Genomic DNA, 20,177 nt, shown 5'->3' on the forward strand with positions numbered 1-20,177 from the left:
CCTCCCCGGCGGAAATGTTGGCTTGGCCACACCAAAGCCACACCTCTGATGACTGTAACAGGCAGCGCTCTCTCTCTTTTGATATACTATCAGCTGGGTTTATCAGAGTACCAACACAACCTCCCCACTCAAGGACTCGTGCCTTCTGGCCCGCTCTCCCCGCAGAGTGGGCAGGGGCTGCGTGGGCTCACCTCTTATTTCAAGGAATCTTAACAGCAGGTTTTAAGCTACTTATTTACTTTTTTGGTCTGTGCAGGAAGTCTGAGCTAAAAAAAAAAAAAAAAAAAAAGTACAGTAAGGTTATAAAATGACCCTCGCTTAAACCTTGAAGTAAGTGCTACTGACCTTCACCACAGATGAAAAGGAAGAGGATCTGATCCCTGGAGATCATCGCCACAAACGTGTGTAACTGAAACCTGCAGCCATGCTGAAACAGATATTATCGGACATGTACATCGAACCTGACCTGCTGGCAGAACTCAGCGAGGAGCAGAAGCAGATCCTCTTCTTCAAGATGAGGCAGGAACAGATCAGACGGTGGGAGGAAAGAGAAGCTGCTGCAGACAAGGCTCCAGCAAAGAAGCCACTGCCGAGAAAAGGTGAGTCTCTGCCTGCTGGCTGCTTCCCCCTCCAGCACAGATCTAACCAAGTCAACTACTCCCTAGATATAAGAGGTAATATGTCCCCCAGGGACAAATCATAGTCGTATTTCCAAATCGTAACCAAACCCACTTGTGATAGTGTAGTTTTGGCCAGGCACGCAATGGTTTTACTCCCTGGCCCAGACACTCTGTCCTTGACCAAACTGCTCAACTGCCCTAGCTGGGAACACAGGGCTTACTTGCCCCCAGGAGATGCATCTCATTAAGTTTACCACTAAACGGGGCCTCTGAATCTGTCTATAAAGTAACCATGGACTTGAACGTCTGTCCTGGGGCACCAGATCCGCAGGGGGGTTCCTGTTGTGCCTTTAGATCTGAAGTCCTTTTGACAGCATGCCGGCTGCTAGGAAGATAGCACTCTTCTCCCAGCTCTCCCCCGCCTGCTCTGTTTGCAGGTAGTTCACCTTCACACAGTTTGGGGAGGGCAGTGGCAAGGAATTAAACCAAGAAAGGAAACAGCGGTGAGTCTTCTCCCTTGTCCCCAGGCTCAGAAATGCCTCCTTCACTGACCTGCCTTCAGTACCGTGAAACAAAATGGGAGGTGCATGCTGCATCCCAGCTAAGCTTTCCCCATGTACAGCTGCTTTTGGAGAGGCTCTGCCATCGGCAGCAGCCAGGAGCGCACAGCGGTGGGACGTAGGCCCTGCACGGAGCTGCCAAGCAAGCAGCATTTGCCAAAGAACTGCTTCTTTTCCAGCCAATGGGAAGTCGGTGACATGGAAGCTCGGGGCTGACAACGATGTCTGGGTCTGGGTGATGGGCGAGCATCCTTCAGATAAACCGTACGAGGACATCTGTGAAGAGATCCAGGCACAAAGGGCAAAGCGGTTAGCGAGAGAGCAAGGCAAGGAGGGCAGGTAAGCACCCTTCCGCCGGAGGACTCGGTGGGCTGGCACGGAGGAGAGGGCATTTCTAGGGACCCAGAGGCTGGAATCTTCTCTGTAGGGGCTGTGGTTACCACTGTCACACTCAACTTGCAGGCAAAAGGTGGACACAAAGGTTGGCTTTCTGCAAGTACATACAATGCTGGCAGATACCAGCTCCAGCCTGAGGCTTGCCCTGGCTCAGAAATCCTCCCGTCATATGGCTCCTGCGTGGTACCTGTTGTAGACCACAGGAAATGCTAATGCAGGTGATGAGTTTGGGTTGCACTGATTCACCGACGACGGGTGCCCTTGTACAGCAGGGGCGACAGTTACTCACCACAAGTCATTAATTTAATTATTCCACCCACCTGATTTGGAGATATGATAACTGCCTGCAGGCACGTTGCTTCATTGCAGCACTGCTCTGCTCACGTGCAGCTTCCTCACAAGATGCTCAGAGAGCAGAAAGTGGCTCCCTTGGGTTCCTAAGGCCTCTGTCTCTTGCGTTTCAGAGAGACTGACTTTTCCGTAACACGGTCTCTACATCCACAACCAGGAGTCCTGGGTGAGACAGATCTTCATGGGAATAAAAAAAGCACTGTGGAGGAAAAGAAGGAAGGTGGGAGAAAAACTACAGCTGCTACAACAGGGAAAAGCCAGGAGCTCACAAAGGTAGTTTTCCCCCTTTTCTCCATAACTCTCAGAAACATGTGCTTTGAGATCTAGGAAGTGTGGCAAATCCTGGTTGCTGTAAATAGACATTTGAAGAAGGAAAAAAGCCAGCTAACTGTTAAGGCTTTTCTTCCGTAGTCAGAGAAGAAGCCATGCTGTTACATCCTTCCTTAGGACTCAAGAGGTCCAAGTGCTATTCTCAGCTGGGATAAATTTGCTCTGTATGAATGCATAAGCTACTCTGGATTCCTTTGCTTCCATTCTCCATGGGTAAAACAAGGGTCGTAGTACTTTCCTTCCTGCTCTGTGGTTGGTTTGGATGGCTTTTGTGGCAAGACCTGGGAGGCTATCCCAGGATCTGTACGGGCAAGGCCACAACCCTTAGAGAAGTAATCTACTTGTATAAAAGAACAGATGAAGATAATGTTACCAGCGTCCTCTGACATGCATACTTTTTTTATTTTTGGTCTTCTAAAATAGTTAGAAAATAGCTTATGACCTTGACAGCATGGGACAACTCCAAATGCAGTAACTACAGTGTCTGCTTTCCTGTCGTGTTTCATTACAGAAATACTTTTCTCCAGAAATAAACACTTTCTACTTTTTGAATGGCTACAAAAAGCCATTTGCAGAGAACTTAGAAAAAGATGAGTTAAATTAGCTACTCATGCAACCAAAGTTGAACAGAAGGAACAGAACACCCCGCCAATTTAATGGGAGGAGTCCAATCTCTCAGCAGAGTTTTCATTCAGCCTTTTGCTACTAACTTGAATGAGTGTATATTCTTTTATCGTACAGCCAGTCAGTATTTCAGTATAAAAAGCATGATAACTGAAAGTTGGGTTTTGGCAAAGCGCCTCTCCAACTGCTACCAAAATACTGAAGGGAATTTGGAGCGGCTGTCTCCTTTATCAAAAGCCTCTGAGTCACGCAAGGTTTTTCATAGCACTGTTTGTTGAAGTTGAGCAACTATGTGGGAGATTTTTTTTTTCTTTTCAAAGGAAGCTGTTAGTCACAGCTAACAAAAGAAAAAAAAAAAGCAAAGCAAAAGCCCCCCAAACCAAAAATACCACCACCACAAAAAAAAATCTAACCCCTTTCAAAGTCTTGCGCATGGAAATAGAGGAGGATTGTACATTTTACGTTTGTTTTCTGTCATTATATTGTTAGTAATTTTTCCCAAGTTTCTGGGTCTTTCGCTATTTGAAGGAGGGATCCACACCAAAGATCCCTGTTGCATTTTCTAGGCCTGGAGAAGGGCTTTTTCTCACCTCCCTCACTGAAGTTCTTTCTCTGAGATCCACCTCCCACTTACCCTGAGGGATCGGGGCATTGCGCTTTGTCTGCTGCAGGGGACGGAGGGCTGATCTAAGAAAACAAGCTGCTTCACAGACACTTGAATTTCCTAGTTTCCTGTTAAGGAGAGGGAAATTGGAAAGCCGCGTTCATATTAAATATTAGCCAAGTAGGAGATGGAGATAAAACAGAGGGTGTCCTTGGTAAGCAGCGTAGTACAGTTAACTCATTACTCACTGTGCCGTGGGAGGCAGCCTGGGTCCAACGGGGAGGTGGGTGGGTGGGTGTTTGCTCAAAGACAAGTCTAACTGTTTGCCTTCAAAGGCAGGTCCCAGCTAGCGACCGCTGCCAGGGTAGCTGGACTGGTTTGCAGGGAAGAGTGAACAGGAGATATGCAGCTAGTTGGGTCAGTTTGACGAGCAGGGGTTTGCAGCACCCAGCCACAGCAGCAAACAAGCACAGGCAGGTAAAGCTGTGGACGGCAGGTTCTGCTGGGGCTTGCTTTAGAGGGAGGGAAGGGACTGCTCCCTGGGAGCACTTGGGAGCATCGCTTAGCAATTCTAGGCACGCTTGTGACAAACCTGACACCTCTGAGCTATCCTCCTGCGGCATATTAGGCCTAATATGATGAAAAAAACCCCAATGCTTGTCAGAGAAGGCTGGCAAAATTTGTTAACATGTATGTCACATCACTACTTCTGTATTAATCACCTATTGCTCCAAAAAAGAGCAATGGTCCTAACGCCACATTTATTTCTCACTGCTCTTTTCCTCTGCCCAGAGGGAAACCAGAGATGTTCACCAGATGCTGGCAGACTGCCAAGTGAGGAAGCGTGGCTTCCAACAGGTAAGCGGCAACTTAGGATGCTCCTAACACATTGAGTGGGGCCCAGACTTTATCCTCGAGTCCCAGTCAGCCTCAGAGCCTCACGTGACCCAAGAACGTCCTCAACTCTTGGACCAGTTTTATCCAGCATTGCCATGCTCCTCATGTATGGTGCGATGATTTGGAGATGATACAAAGCGGGCCAGGCTGGCAGACTGAGAAACAGCAGAGGGAGATGCTCCTGATGTTTTCTGGTAGGCTGTTTTCCCGTACTTCCTCTGTTGTTCCTGCAGTGAAGATCGAGGGTCTGTATGTTGTTGCAATCAGAGGGATTCATAATAAAGCGTGGAGTTTCCACTATTTCAAGGCTAGCTAGGGTTAAAACTAGCCTCGGACAAAGCTGAACATACTGTTTCTTTCATAGACAAAGGAAGCACAGAGGAGAAATTCAGGAGAAGAGACCACAGTCCCCCAGCAGGCAATACCACAGACCCACCCCAGCTTGGAGAGCCAGAGGACACCACAGAAATCGGATGAGAATGAGCCTGAATGGCAGGAATCCTGTAAGATCTTAGCATGACCTTTTCCTACGGGGCTTGAGAAATCCTAGGGCTCTGTGGGGTCATCTCAACCCTCCTCCTGCCACAGTGGGACTGAATAATCCGTTGGTGGGTGGAGGGTACTGCCAAGAAATACAGCGCTGCATTATCAGAAATATTTCTGAGTCCACACAGCATTGAGACTAGATTGAGCAGGGAAATGGGAATTTTTTTGTACGTATACTATATTACAACTAGCGATGAATAGGAACCACATGAGTACAGCCAGGATAATTAATTTTAAGCTAGAAGCTGGCCTTTTGTAGGACTTTGCAGTAACCATTGCTCTTGAGGACAAGGATAATGGGGGACAGGGACTAAGTAAAAAGGGCTTCCCTGTCACCCAAGCATGATCCCACCTAACAGAGCCCTGCTGCACTGTCTCTTGTAATGAATCCCAAGGAAAGGAAAACTGCAAACAGTATGAGACTTGCAGTAGCATCCATCACTGCTGCCAAATACTTCCTGAAAAAGAACCTGATGCATTTTTTTCCCAGTTCCTCCCCTGCTGCTCAATAGATGGCAATGCTGTACTACTAATTGTTTCCGGTTCAGGCCAGGAGTTTTATTCTTACTGAAAAAAACCCCAACCTATGAAGTTGATTACAAAAGCAAGGAAAGAACTAGCCTAACTCTGACTGGTGAGCTGGTTACTCTTACAGACTCCAGGATGAGCTGGACCTAGACAATCAAAGCAGTTTTACAGCACAAAAAAAATATCCAACCAAGTTCTCAACTTTCTGAAGCAGTTTCAGCAAGACACCCTCCCACCCTCAAAAAATGATCAACACTTTCAAATCCTTCAAAGGGTTGATTTGGGGTCATTTCAGCAGCTTTTATTTCATATACACTCTCCCCCACCAGCTCACATGAAAGGTGCTACAGAAACCTATGTCTGAACTAGGGGTCAGCGTCTGAAACTAAACCAAGTAGTCTCAAAGGACAAAGGGACCTGGTGCCCAGCAAAACCCCAGTTTTTAATCTCCTGAAGGAATAAAAATTGAAATTGGACCCTGTTAAGTAGCAGATGCCCAAAAGTGGTGATATGTGGCAAATGGTCTCAAAATTGAGTGCCTTTTTCACTTTGTGAAATGGCTTATTCTCCCACTTCATCGAGCAGGAAGATGGCCTAAGGGCAGCAAGCTTAAAACTTGCCTGCTTGTTCGCTCCTGTAGGACTCCTTTTTTGTTCCAGTGCGGAAATCCAAGGCAGCAGATGAGAAGAGACGCTCCCTTGCGCGGCAAGCTAGGGATGACTACAGGAGGCTTTCACTGCAGGGCATCCACAGAGGGAAGCAGGCAGATATTTCCAAGGGTGCGACAGCAGGAGATCGGCGACCACTCCAATATCCGCCTCTCCCCCCCAAGCCTAAACTTCTACCTCCTGTGATGGCAAACGGGAGACTGATTAGGTAAGGAAACGCTGGTGCACTGTGGAGGGGAGAATGGATGAGATTCTTCTGCTCTAGTGTGATATGGTTGCGATGGGAATGATTAGTTCTCCTCCTCACATGGAGGAGACACCCTGCAAGGGAAAAATACAGAGCCTAGGTTATATGCCACCCTAGGGTGTCATGAGGTTTATTTGTTCACCCCTGGAGGGTAACAGGTTTATTTAGAAGAGTGTCCTAAGGCTAGAGTGCATACATCTTCTATGCTGGATGTCCACTGGAAACCATATAATATTGCTGACAGCTGCACTAGTGTAAGCCTTCTGTTTAGGGCTGTTCTTAACATTCTGAACAAAAGGTTAGTCCTGCCAAGGACTCAAAAGCTGTCATTTGAACTTGATGTACAAACCATGGTCTTTTCTAACAGGAAACAGGGAATCCAGAGGACAATCTCCAATTCCACCGAAGAAAGCATTATTAAGTGGTTCAAAGAGGAGCAATTCCCTCTCCGAGCTGGCTATCAGAAAACCACGGACACGATAGCGCCTTGGTTCCATGGTGAGTCCTAAGCGTTTCTGCCCCAACCCAACTCTTTAAGGAGTTGTTTCTGCTGACATGGCTGCTGCCACAGGCTGGGCCCAGAAGCTTCTTGAAGGTGGCTAGATCTTCCATTTTAAATATCTATGAATCCAGTTTAAATTCCTTTAGCGTTATGACAAAGGGCAAGATATAGTGGCCAGATCTTCAAAATACTCTGTACCTCTGTGCCACTCCTGCCTCCCTGTACTGAACACATGGTCACCCTGGTAACTGTTTGGACCAGGGTGAGAGAGATTTGGGCACACCTCATCCCCACTCATCCTTGGCCCCAGGTCATTCTGTCTCCGTAGTTGCTCATCATCCAACACTTCCATTTCATTTCTAATCGGACATCATGATCCCATCCATCTCCCTTGCTTTGGAAACCCCTTTGATCCAAGACTGCAGCAACTCAACCAGAGACTGCATTATCCTCTTGTAATGGGGCTTTCAATGCTTGCATGGCTTTCTGACAGGACCCATGATCACTGTCTGCACAGGAACTGACATACAACACACTGCAATGCTGTCCACTGTCATAACACAGAAACTGTCCCTTTGAGCCTGCACATTTATCATTCACAATCGGCCGAGTCTGGACCGTTTAACACAAAGCACAGTTAGCACATGGCCATGGTCTGTTACTAGCAATGGCAGTACTGTTCTTCTGGGATACTGGGCAAGAAAACAATGCAAGGGATGGAAGTGCTGTGGACTGGTTTTAGAGTGGTAAAGCAGATTTCTTGTGAGAACTGTTCCATCCAGTCCTGCACAAATGCTTTTCCCCCTTCAGTTTTGTGTTTTGGTTTTGAACAGGTATCCTAACCTCTAAGAAGGCAGAGGAGCTTCTGAATAAAACACTACCAGGGAGTTTTCTGGTCCGGGTCAGTGAGAAAATCAAAGGCTACGTGCTCTCCTATCGGTCTGTGGAAGGATGTAAACACTTCCTCATTGATGCCTCCAGTGATTCCTACAGCTTCCTTGGCGTGGACCAGCTACAACATTCAACGCTGGCTGACCTTGTAGACTACCACAAGGTGAACATCTAGCAATGCACTCATTAACTGTTTGTTTATTAGCTTCAGGGCACTTCTAAATAAGAAAGAATAGATTCAGTTGTTTTAAAGTAGGTAACTAGACCCACTTTAGCTGCTGTTGTGTATCCTGTGTGCTGCTCCAGAGTGTATGCCAGCCCGATAGGTAACATCTCAGGAGACCTAACACATCTCTAACATCTTAGACCTGACTCAGTGCGCAGAACACCTTGCACACAGGGCTCAAGTTACTTACACAAATACTGATAAGGTGACAGCACACTCACACAGACTCCTTTTCTTCGGATTCTCTCTGTGGTTGCGGGGTCCCGGCAAGTTGGGTAAGCAGAAAATCCTGCTTGCTTCCTGCTTCAGCATGAGAGAGAACAAGGTATCTTTATAATCTCAAAGCAGGCAAGGTGTGATACTGAGCAAAGATAAAAATAGAAGGGAAGGAAGAAGGTTGGCAGGTTCTTGCAACAATAACAGCATTGTTTACTAGCGCTGACTGCGGTTACATGAGCTCCAAGGACAGCCAGATGGATTGTTCATTCCTTTACTGTAAGATCTGCCCAGGGACAGGACAATCATTTTACCTAAAGGTTCATTTAAAATCCGTGTTTCTTTTAAATAAGTGCCTAGCCTAATGCAGACGTGACTAAACAAAACTGGACATGAGGAAAATATCCACGTACATGTGCTATACGGAGTCCTACCTGGGCTATCTGAACTTGCTTCTTGCATGGATTTCACAGTTCAGGCTGAAATGGTTGAAAGCAGGAGCTACATGGCTATTGGTACTACAGCCAGAGGACTCAAAGCCTGGCTCTATATTAAAGATAGAGCCATGCCCACAGTCTGCAAAGAATCCTATAGACCCCCCGCACTACAGCAGATGTGGGCAGGGTGAACCCACTCTGCTGAAGTGCTCTAGTGGTTTCTGCTTATCACCCACTGGGTGACCACGAAAGAAGGCAAGTTCCCACTGTGCATCTGCTGCTAGGGTGGAGAGCGAGATGGGAAGCAGAGACTGTACTGTCAGGGATTCCCTTCTTAGAACAGGGCTTGCCTCAGCAGAGGGCATGTGCTCACTCCAGGATCCACCCTTGTCCCTCCCACAAATGCAGCCAGGACAACACAGCCCACAACCACCCATCCTGCTTACCTGCATGGTCCTCGCTCTCGGCGCTTTCTAGGCAGGGCAGCATTTCACGCCACAGAAGCTGCAGTCACCTACGAGACGAGCACAGCTCTTTCTGAGAACTGCCGTGTCACCGGGTTACTGCACGGAGCACATTGTTTCACGAAGACAGAGGTCAGCCATGTGGGTCCTTCTCCAAGTTCTCTGGGGTGCTGAGTTATATCACGCAGCAGGATGAACAAGTCCACACCATAGCAGAGGCAGGGAGACTGCTGTCCACCCAGTGCTGTTGTGATAGGTAGGGTCTGTTTGAAAGGTGGTGTTTAATCATATCCTATATCAACAGGATGAACCCATCACCTCCATGGGGAAGGAGCTGTTGCTTTACCCGTGTGGCCAAGAGGACCAAGAACCAGATTACATCTCTCTCTTTGTGTGAACCTCCTGGTGTCGCTGCGCAGCCCCATGCTTGTATTCACAAAGACTGAACTTCAAACTAGAGCTCCTGATGCTTACCTGAAACCGTTGCCATAAGTGCCTCTATTTTATATCCTTCACAACCAAGCAGTGGGAGGATAAGTACTGTTGTGGGCTTGTCGTATCAACTGAGTTAGTTAAAGGATGCATCCACCCAGCAAGCTGCAAAACACCTGGATGTATCCCGCACAACAGAGTGAATGAGGTGATGAAGTAATCAGTTGAACAGGGAGATACTGCCATGTATTTTCAGTGGGTTTTTGCAGATTTCCTGGGGGACTTCAGTATTCTAGCTGCCTGTTGCTCTTGAATGAAAGGTCGTGTGCCATCTGGGAAATAGATTAGTATCTACAGTTGAATGAGATCATACCTTCTTGAAGGCACAAAACAACTTGGAGATGTGTATCGGTCTTGATATGGTAATTTGCATAATGTGAAACTTAATCCTGTAAAATGCTGTGCCCTTGGAATCAAGGATGTTCAAGCCAAACATCCAAGCAAACCCTGGGTGTCTTTCAGTGAAAGGTGTCTCTGTGAAAAGGGATTTTCATGAAAAGTGCATTTTTAAAACTCCTTTAGCCTCTGAATATACATCCTTACTCTTTTAACCTGTATTTAAATCCCACACTGGCCTTTCTGTATAGAGAGGGATTAACCTTTTGAAAGGGAAAGGAGAAGGGATACACAAATTTATGTGAAAGACTACCACATGCACAAAGCCCCAATAATGTAAGAAGCAGTGCCTATATCAGTATTAGTAAAGTTTACAGAAGAGTATTTTCCAGTAAAAAATGCTATTTTCCAAAGTGGAGCTATTTATTGCAAGTTGTGTCCAGATTACTGAGATGCCTCTGGTGTTAACTTTAACATAGAACTTGTTCTTTCAATGTAATGTTGTCTCTTCCTATCTCTTACACTTCTCTTTAAATACGTAATTCAGAATATTGGGGGAGAGGCTGGACAGAATCACATAACAAATTAATCCTCACCCAGATTCCCTCATGTTGTTGCATGTGACAAACTGTACAGCTGAGGGTTGTGGTGCAAATCTGCTAACATAATTTTTTAGAGGTGCAATCCTCAGATAGTGAACAAGAGTCAATCTTGTTTCAGTTGTTTACCTGTTCCCTTCTTTCTGTTGGATCAGGGCTACTCTGCTTACCTTGAGGGAGCAGTCAAAAACTTCAGTCTTATATTGATCTACATTTTGCAGAATACAGATCAAAAGAAATTGTTGTAATCATCTGTAACTACGCTGATAGGTGGTTTCCATACATGGAAAGAGGAGATAACTGCACTCCAGTTACAGCAGGTTTAACTTGCTAGAGATAAAGCCTTAATGTAAAGTGAGATTCTGCAAGTAACAACACTCTGGCAGGGCAAATGACTTAAGGTGCTTCTTGAACACTATATCACATGTATCCAAGAGACATTTTCAACATAATCTGCATCAATCATGAGAGGGGGGTGCTCGATTATTTGTAGGGGAAAAAAGTCCCTCCTTCTCTCTTCACGAACTGTTCCTTTGGAAAAATATGGCTAAAATGAAAGGTCATTCAGAGATCCTAGAGAAAAGTTTGCATCTGTTCTCATGTGAAGAACGTGCCATAACTGTTGTCCTGCTGGAGACAAATCACAAAGTGTTTTGTATACCTAAGGGCTGGTAAAGACAGAGACGAAGTCTTCTTTATAAAGGCTTTTTTGAGAGGCAGAGTATTAACTTACAGAAATAAGGTGCAGGCTGATCTGGCATGGACACAGCAGGACACGATCAGTTTTAGCTCTAAGATCTAGAGTGGAACTCCTCAGGGAGTCCACTTGCTGACCAGTGAACCAGCAGCTTCACATACGTTTATATTATAACTATTTATTTGCAAATGTTGGCACCAGTAGCTTCACATAATTATAACTATTTATTTGCAAATGTTGGCTCAGTAGAGCCCAGGGAAAGCCTCTATCAGTATTCACACCTATCCCACATGGTTGAGAATCATGCCTCAGTTTTTTAAAGACTCCCAGCTTCACTTGTCTGCTGTGAGGGAAGAGACCTGAGGTTTTATACCTACAGATTTAGATTACTGCACTGACTGCAAAGGCAGCACCCTTGCCAGAACAGATGCCCTCAAGACTGGCTCTTCTATTGCTCTGAAATGTAGTTAACCCTGAAAGTGTGTGGAGCAAGGATGACTTGCAGTGGCTGGGAATCAAGGGTGCTGGCTTGTCTTGGGGGAGATTCTCCGTAGAGTCTTTCTTCAAGGGATTCTGTGCACGGATTACAAGAGTAGTCACATTTGAAAATTGATTGCTGGAAAGATTGTGACACCTGGAAGGATATGCCAATTTGTTTTGCCCCATGCCTCTATGTCTTTAGCCAGAGCATGCAGTAGTCATCAAAAATTAAAGCAAGGAGTCCCCATATGGCCTCCCTGGCCATCACCACAGGGTGATCTCTATTCCTTCCCCAACTAAGATCCAGTCAGTTGCCATTCCAAGAAAGATTACAAGCTATTTCTGGGAGAAGGAAAGTAGAGAGCTGCTTAGCAAAAGCTGTGGTTGTGTGGCTGCTCACCTTGGATTTCATCTTTTTTCTAATTGGTCTGGAAGACCTGTTACAGCCCCACTTGGACCATAGAAATGTAGCTAACAGCAGCCTCCCTCTTTCATGTTGTTCTTCACCTCTCCTATCAACGCAGTTTCCACCTTTAAGAGAGCCCTGCCAGACTTCTGCTGTGATTAGATTCTCCTGCACATCACTGAAGTGACTGCAGGCTGGCTCTCTCCATCATTGATTCAATCTCACCTCTTGCCAAACTGGCTTCTGCAGCCAAGGAACAGGAACTGCATAGACAGTATTATTCCTGGCAGGAGGAACATCATCGCTGTGGAAAAGGACGTGCAAGAGAATCACAAAGGTGCTATTTAGAAACATAACTTGTGAAATTCTGACAGGGGCTGGATGACGCGCTTGCTAAGGTACTCAAAATAATGAAGTGCTGAATTTACAGGTGTACAGTGCTTAGAATTAGAGACTAATACAGGTAAGAAGGGACCTCAGGAGATCATCTGATCTAGCCCTGCTCTACAAGTGTGGCCAACCTCAAAGTTACATTAAGTTGCTGAGGGCTTAGGGAAACCTAAGGGAAGATAATGAAAAAGGCTAGGCTTGAGGCAGGTTATGATTAAGAAACTTTCATAATATACATCATCCAGTTTCAAATTCAGGTTAAGTGGGACTGTAGGAACAACTATCGCCTTGGAGCAGCTCAGTTACCGTAGATCTCATATGCATTCAACAAGCCGTGCCTGTCTCCTCCTACTGCATAATATTTGTAAAATTACTCCATCAAACCAAAGCCCTTTATAAACAATTTATCACGCATCCTGGGAACAAAAAGGTTTCTGGACGACCTACTTGAGTTACTGCTGAAGTTTTTAGGGTAAGTGCTGTATTTGGGGGTTGGGTTTTTTAGGCATACAGAGTTTCCATTGCTTTTGTACTTTTGCAGTGGTTTTGGACATTTGGTGATTTTCAAGGGAAGTACAATGCAGATCATTTGCATCCAACAAAAGACAAACACATGTAAACACGTGTCAAGGGAAAATGTACTTACAGTAGCGTGGTCTCTGTCTGCATACAATGCTTTCAGAAGAGGTCCATAAGCACTCTTCCTACCGCACAGTGGCACGACAACGTGTGTTTTACTCATTGTTCAGAGGTATATTGCATATTTCTTCCCCCAGCTTTTACAAGCCAAAAATCAAATTAGAATCTGGTTTCAGACTGTGTTGAATTAATCTGAAGCTACAAAACAAAGAGACCGCTCGGAGAAACAGCATATGGGTAAGCAAATGGGATTTCCAAGCCCATGCAGGTTTTTTTGGCTAGTACATATTAAAATGATAAACAGCAGTCAGCATTAAAAGAAAATGCTTTATAAGAGCAGCAACTCGTGCTTTCAACAGTTTTAGGCAATTGAAAAAGAATTAAGAAGGAGACTAATTTTTAGGATGCACCTATAATTATCACAAGAGAATTTGCAGGGTCCATCAGTAATCCATCACAAAAATTTATTTTGTTAATTACAAAAAGTTTGCTATGCCCTGGGCAAGATCTATATTTGGTTTAGAAAGAATACTTTGGTATAAAGTCAGAAAATGTTCATCAATTTTGGTACTTGACATTCAGAGTTTAAAGCCTCCTGCTAAATCAGTACTGCAAGTTGCAAGTATTTCTTTTTCTTCAGCACGGTAAAGCTTCCGCCTTCCAGCACCCAGGTTGTGTAGAAAAATCACTTTACTTATCTGAACCCAGTTCCCATCCACAGGAAATGCAGATCTGCAGACCATTTTCCAAGTGTTGGAAGGCTGTACTATTTCCTAGTAAGGCTAGAAGTAGAAAACCTGAAGTATGACAAAATAATTCTCAAGCAAAACCAGCTTCATTTAAAAATAAATCTTGAGATACTTACAGTATTCTCAAGCAGAAATACACCATCTGATTCATGTGAGACAGACATGGCTCATTGCTTTTGGTTCACTGTTCACAGAAGAGAACGAACACTACCCTCCAGCGTTTTTGAAACATCACACTTGACCAGTAGGGCTTTCTCTTTCTGAAGTTTAGAAAGCACTTTCTGAGATGTGCCTTGTCTCTGAATGAACCGGCGATACCCTGTCAGCACTGCTGTCCCCCTGCCCCAGCACCTTAAGGGAAAAAGATTGTTGTTCACTCCAGCTTAACCATCATTAACAATCAGATGTTCTTCTCAGAGCAGGAGCTCTGTACTTATTCAAAAATAGCCCTTTCCAGATAGGCCAGGTTAGATGTAGAAAATAACTCATTATTATTGGCCCACCAAAGGGTCAATCCTTTAAATAACTGTACACATCTTACAAACATTTCAATGGAAGAGCACATCCATTTGTTATTGTGAATACCACACGATTATGCAATGTTCTCCGTGACCTTGAATCTCATCAAGTGTTCAAGTCTCTCCTGGAAGCAAGTGCTGAACAGTCAGGCTAATGGAATACTTAAAAGCCCTATTAAGAAAAAAAACAAAACAGAAGGGAGGATAAGCACTTTCCCTCATCTTCTTCTGCTGCCATCCTGCTGGAATCTCCATCCTTTCAGTCTCGTCTCATCTTTTCTTGTTAGCAACTCTTCTCCAAAACACCCTATAGTTCAGTTCAGAGGCTTTTTGCCTCCCTTTCTGGTTTCATGTCTTCTTACTGCTCAGTTTCTGTCTGTGCAGGTGGGACTCAATCTCTTGCTTGAAAACAAGCATCCCCAGCTGGCCATGAGAACCCTCGTTCATGGCCTTGGACTGCATGCACATTTTGTACTGCTCTGGGGTCAGCTCGTCCACACATTGCTTTTCATGCCACAGGTGGAAGAGACCCCTGACGGGCGTTCGGATCACGATGAGGTTGCTGTGAAGGTACTTGCGGTACAGATGTACATCTTCACCACCCCAGCCTTTAATGTCCAGATCAAAGCCACCTGACACAAACAAAATCCAAAATAAAACTAGAAATATATACTAGCAAACTCTATGCTATTAATTTCACTACAGCTGTTCTCTGGCTCTAGTCAGCCCTTTAAAACAGCCATGCTTTCTGCCAACATCAAAGCGTCCGCATTTCTTCACTTCAAATCTTTCACAGTCAGACAAAGTTGCTTTACTTGTACTGAGCAGTGCTTCGATTCTGGTAACCTCTATGGCACCTAGGAATAGTCTGAACATCTAACCAGAGCACTGCTGCAAATTAAGAGGCACAGACACACTGGCCAAGGAAAGGGAAGCTGATGACAATTTTCTATGTTTCAGTAAAAAGGCACAGGTATTGGAATTTACTTTTCTTACCTATGTTGATAAAATCAGATCTGTACTGGCAAGTCATCCCAAAACCAAAGTCTCTCCAAAATCCAGTTTCTTTTTTAATAACCTGCATGGAGGGAAAGGAGTGTTTAGATGGGAGCAGAAATGCTTTAAGTGTGAGCAGCAGTCAAGTCCCTGAATGTGGTCAGAAATAGGAGCAACTGCCCTTTTATTCTTCCCCACATAAATCCATGGCTGAGCCTGAACCAGTTTTTGTAGATACTTGTTGCATACTTCTGCCCCCCAAAAATAGCCATGCCATTAGCTATCACAGATAAACCCCCTGATCCGGAATGATCAGGTTTCGTTCCACTCCTGATGTTGTAGACCAAGTGGAGCTATATCATGTCACTCTCTGGAGTTTCCTTCTTCGCAGGCAAAACATCCTCCAAAATCATTAGTTTCTGTGGGATTCAAATCTGACGTAAGAAACAGACTGGTAAACCGGGGAAGCCAGACTCTGCTGTAGAGCAGATGGTGACATCTGGATTGTGGACCACAAGAATTCAGGAACAAAATAGTGGTTCTAATCTTATCGCACAACTGACAGCTATTTGATTACCTTAATTTTGATAAAAATTAGGAAAGTGGTAAGAACAGTTTTCCATTACAGAACTGCTAAATCCAGCTAAAATTGAAGTCCAGATACGTTAGGTGGTAGATATCCCATAAAAGCCTTTGGAATAATGAATGTGCAGTCTACATTACTGACCATGAAAACATTATGTATTACAGGCAGAAAATCAGAGCAGTAAGAAACCACAGCTTTCACTTTCAAAAGCAGATATCCAAGTATAGATCCCTAAGGTCATCATTCATGTGTGTGAGTGACCTAACCCAAGCTGGTGAGATATCCAAGAGTTTCAAGGGACCGTGACAGGTATTTAAATCCTCTAAGCAAGTCAGCAGCATGCTCTTGAAAGTCTGGTTACAAACCTACTCCTTAGCAGCTATTTTTGACAATTTTGGCTTCATTTATGGCAAAGTTACAGAAGATGAGGAGACAGAATTTCCATTTTTGGATTTACAAATCCCAACGTTCCCTTCACCAAAAAATCCTCTTCCAAAATAGTCTCTCCAGAGTTCTCATTCATGCCTCCCCTTTTGTTCATAACCCTTGCCACTTCAATGCTGTTTTATTCATTTTACTCTTTGCGTTGCTCTCTCTTTCTTTTCTCATTTCTCTTTCCTTGAAAAAGCCAAGCCACTGCAGAAGCCAATTAAAAGGAAACAAGATTGTATCTGTCAGGTCTGCACTGTAACAAGAAATCTCCATAACGATGCCCTTACAGCAAGCTACTTCTATGCATTAGCATTATTATTTTCCATTAGTGCAAGTGGCTGCTGCACAAATCAAATTCTTTCAAGGAGTTTTGAAGGCTTTTTTTTTTTTTTTTCTCAGCAGCCTAAGTACCAGGACAGAGAAATAACACTGTCTTGTTTTAATGGCACAGATCTGGCCTCATGCCTGGGAACTAACGTGGGCTGAAAATATAAAAATCTACATAAAAATGAGATTGGCAGTACTTCTTTAAATCAAGAAGCTTTTCTGACATACGCATCACATTTTACGATTCAAATATTAGCTATAAATATTTGCACAATCCTGACAACACACTTTGTGGAATTTACTCTAGCTTAAGAACTAGACTACTTCATTACTTAAGCACAGTGCTTACAATCCTGAGGATCCCTGATGGGCACTCATCAGAGAGAGAAGGGCTAACGTGAATCCCATGGTATTATCAGAACAAGTTTCCTCTGAGAAAAAACAGTAGAAAGGGTTTTCCAGACTCTTCAGGAAAAGACTTTCTGGCTACCTGATGGATAACACAAGGAGGAGTAGACAAAAAAAAAAAAATAAATATTTTGGGTGGACTTTCCAAACTCTCATTCTTCATTTTTCTAGAGGGATTGCATGAGGTGGGGGTAGTGATGACAGAAGACCGGACTCAGCCCTCTGGTGATCTTTTTCAGCTGTGACTGCTGCGGGGCTCACAACACCCCTAATTCTTACCTAGTGAGAATACAACAGAAGCTGGGATGCTCTGTAGACAGTGCCCAGCCTGGGACAGGACGAGCCCTGATAGGTGCAGTGCCTGGCAGTGAGAGGGGCAACTGTGGCAGGACAGGACCTGACACAGGAACTGAAAGAAGCTGCATAGCTGCTTTACACTTCAATTTGAAAATTCAGCCACTTACCAGCACTAGTGGGCAGAGGACTGTGACCTGCTGACTCTGGAGAGAAGCAAGAGTGGAGGGTGTACGTAAAGGGAAAACCACCACTTCTATCACCCCTTTAGCTTCAAGACAATGCAATGCCAGAGCACAAGAGAATGGAGAATAGCATCTGCAGCACTGCGAAGCGATGGCTCTGCCACTAGCATTCATGTGAACCTCTCATCTGTGTGTTTCTGCTTCTTCCTCACAACAGCTTCCTCCTAATCAAGGAGATTCACCTGGGTTTAGCTATATGTTTTAATTGTATGTCTTATGGCAATGTTTTTAAAAATAACGCTTTGTTCTCACACCAAAGATAAGCACGTGAGATGGAAATCAGCGCAGTTATGCTGTGCTTTACCAGTGCCAGATTAAAGCCACAAGGGACAGCTCCAAGCATGTTATTTGACTCTGAGACAACATGGTACACTTCAGAAACACTGTCTGCTCACAGGCAGTTTAATCATGAACTGTGGGATGGGAAAAACCACTGTAGGTGTTCAAGTAAGTGGAGGAGTAACTGTGAGAGTCCCTGGAATTCTGTTTTCTCTGACTCATCTAAGGATACCTATACTTTTTACAAATGTCAGCTCTTCAAGATGCAAAGAAACTATTCAGTGCAAGGAAGAAATGAGAGCAAGATCAGGGACAGTCACCGTAAGACAGCACACCATGGAGGAATTGTTTGCTAATTAGAAAATCCCTTCTGGCAGCAAAACAGACACAGTTTAAATTCTTAGGTTCCGTGTATCAAACAAGGGTTAAAATAAATGGTACCAAGATACTTCCCTGCGAAGCTTAACTGCAGAACTCACAGTAAGGTGACTGCTGTAGTTAATTTTGTCTGTGTGGTAGTCACTGTGCACAAGGAACAGGGAAATGCTACCCAAGAGCACATGCACCTTTAAAAAATGCTTTGTCCAAATAAAAGCAAGCATTCGGAGAAGCGTGTACTTACCAGCTGCTGTTCTAAAGATGGGATGGAATCACGGTGGCCATAAATTATGCTCGGGTTATACTGACTGAAAAGAACAGGATAAAACACCTTCTTCCCTGGAAATGACAATGGGTTATTTTTTTTTTTTTTGAAGCTGCATAAAACACACTTCTCTCTCTTACAAGATGCTGTCCAGACCAGACCAAATCCAGACAATGTCACACAAGTTTTGTAGTGAGCCTATGGTCTTTGCATCAGAATGTGAATGTGAGGATATAATTAACAAAAAGATCCTGTTCCTGAAAGCATGGGTGCTGAGGGCAAGGAATCCAATCACAGCATGAACAGGACTGTTATAAACTTTCAAAAGCCAACCAACGACGGAATTTTTATACATGTCTTAATTAGGTCTCCAAGTTTCAAGAATGATTTACAGCAACTTCATTACCAATTCAAAGGCAAGAATACTCTGGTGAAGGCTGTTACACAATAGGTAAAAAACTGTCGAAAGACAATACACTTAATGAGTAGCAGTACCTGGTTGTGTGTTCAATCTACAGGAATTAAGGAATTCAGCTGTGAAGTATATGTCCACATCGCAAAAAAAGAGAACAACGTTGTTCCCTTTCCAAAACCGAGCACCAATGTCTAGTCCCTTGCCCCTGGAAAATTCTTCATTCAACTGGATGAAGGTGAAGTTCTTGAAGTTGGCTGACCTAGGAGAAGGAAAATATTCAGCAACTTACCCTGTCCTTTCAGCTCTTAATACAAGTGGGGGCAGGAACCCTATACGAAACAATTAACCTAGAAATCTGTAGTACCACAGTTCTGAGAGCAGTTTGAGGAAAGAGATGTCCTCTTTGAGTCTTGAGGAGATTTCCACTATGTCTACATTCAGAGTTTGACTTGTGTACTCCTGCGCTAGCATTACTGTCACAGACATTCTTTGGGCAGACCGCACAAAAATTCCAAAACGGCTTAGATGGACAAAAATATATTTAATAGGCAAATATAAAATACCTGTGGTCATACTACTGTATCTATACAAGGGTCTTCCTCCCACATGGAGAGTGCCACACTGCCACATGATCTTGACAAACACAGCTATGCAAGCAAACACAGTAGACTAGACCTGGCCAAAAGCATCTAATTCCTGTGCGCTCTACTGAAATTGTCTGCCCCTGCCTTTGGAAGTTAATTTTCAGTCCTAGCAGTTAGAGCCACTTGCAAAAGCACAAAAGTTACCAGTGTGAAAAAAAAAAAGCTGCACTGAGGTAAATTCAGTAAAATCTGCTTTGTGGTTCTAATAATCAACGTCACAAAACCACAGATATGGGACTGTCAGGGCAAAACCATTTTTACCTGATACAAAGGAAAGAAAGCTATTTTCTCCAATGCAGTTTAGAACTTTTTGGCACAACTACGAGTTTGGACAGCTATATCTAGTCTCAATTCATGGTACGATCGCTGTGCATGAATGGCACACATCAGATATTCAGGTACTTACTTGGAGGTATTTTCAAGTATCGATTTGACTTCATTCATTTGTTCTTTTCCAAAGTAAACTACAGTGAGGTGAATTCTCCCATCCTGCTG

At 44.2% G+C, this 20,177-nt stretch overlaps 2 protein-coding genes across 2 annotated transcripts in view; one reads left to right on the top strand and one right to left on the bottom strand.

The window, feature by feature from the left end:
- Positions 1-377: 377 nt before the first annotated feature.
- SH2D4A (SH2 domain containing 4A) lies at positions 378-9,611 on the top strand. Its single transcript, XM_009881136.1, has 9 exons — positions 378-599; positions 1,360-1,519; positions 2,041-2,200; positions 4,278-4,343; positions 4,747-4,885; positions 6,116-6,332; positions 6,739-6,869; positions 7,707-7,927; positions 9,412-9,611. The coding sequence occupies exons 1-9, from the start codon at positions 425-427 to the stop codon at positions 9,502-9,504; spliced, it is 1,362 nt and encodes a 453-aa protein (XP_009879438.1). The 5' UTR covers positions 378-424; the 3' UTR covers positions 9,505-9,611.
- Positions 9,612-14,761: 5,150 nt separating this feature from the next.
- CSGALNACT1 (chondroitin sulfate N-acetylgalactosaminyltransferase 1) overlaps positions 14,762-20,177 on the bottom strand; it is a 15,774-nt gene continuing 10,358 nt past the window's right edge. Inside the window, exons 3-7 of the mRNA XM_009881137.1 lie at positions 20,089-20,174; positions 19,119-19,297; positions 18,603-18,697; positions 15,410-15,491; positions 14,762-15,045 (exon numbers count right to left, since the gene is read on the bottom strand). Of these exons, the coding sequence (XP_009879439.1) occupies positions 14,762-15,045; positions 15,410-15,491; positions 18,603-18,697; positions 19,119-19,297; positions 20,089-20,174 (726 nt within the window). The remainder of the gene's footprint in view (positions 15,046-15,409; positions 15,492-18,602; positions 18,698-19,118; positions 19,298-20,088; positions 20,175-20,177) is intronic.

The sequence above is a fragment of the Charadrius vociferus genome, unplaced genomic scaffold (genome assembly GCF_000708025.1).
Source record: "Charadrius vociferus isolate BGI_N301 unplaced genomic scaffold, ASM70802v2 scaffold953, whole genome shotgun sequence".
NCBI classification, from domain to species: domain Eukaryota; kingdom Metazoa; phylum Chordata; class Aves; order Charadriiformes; family Charadriidae; genus Charadrius; species Charadrius vociferus.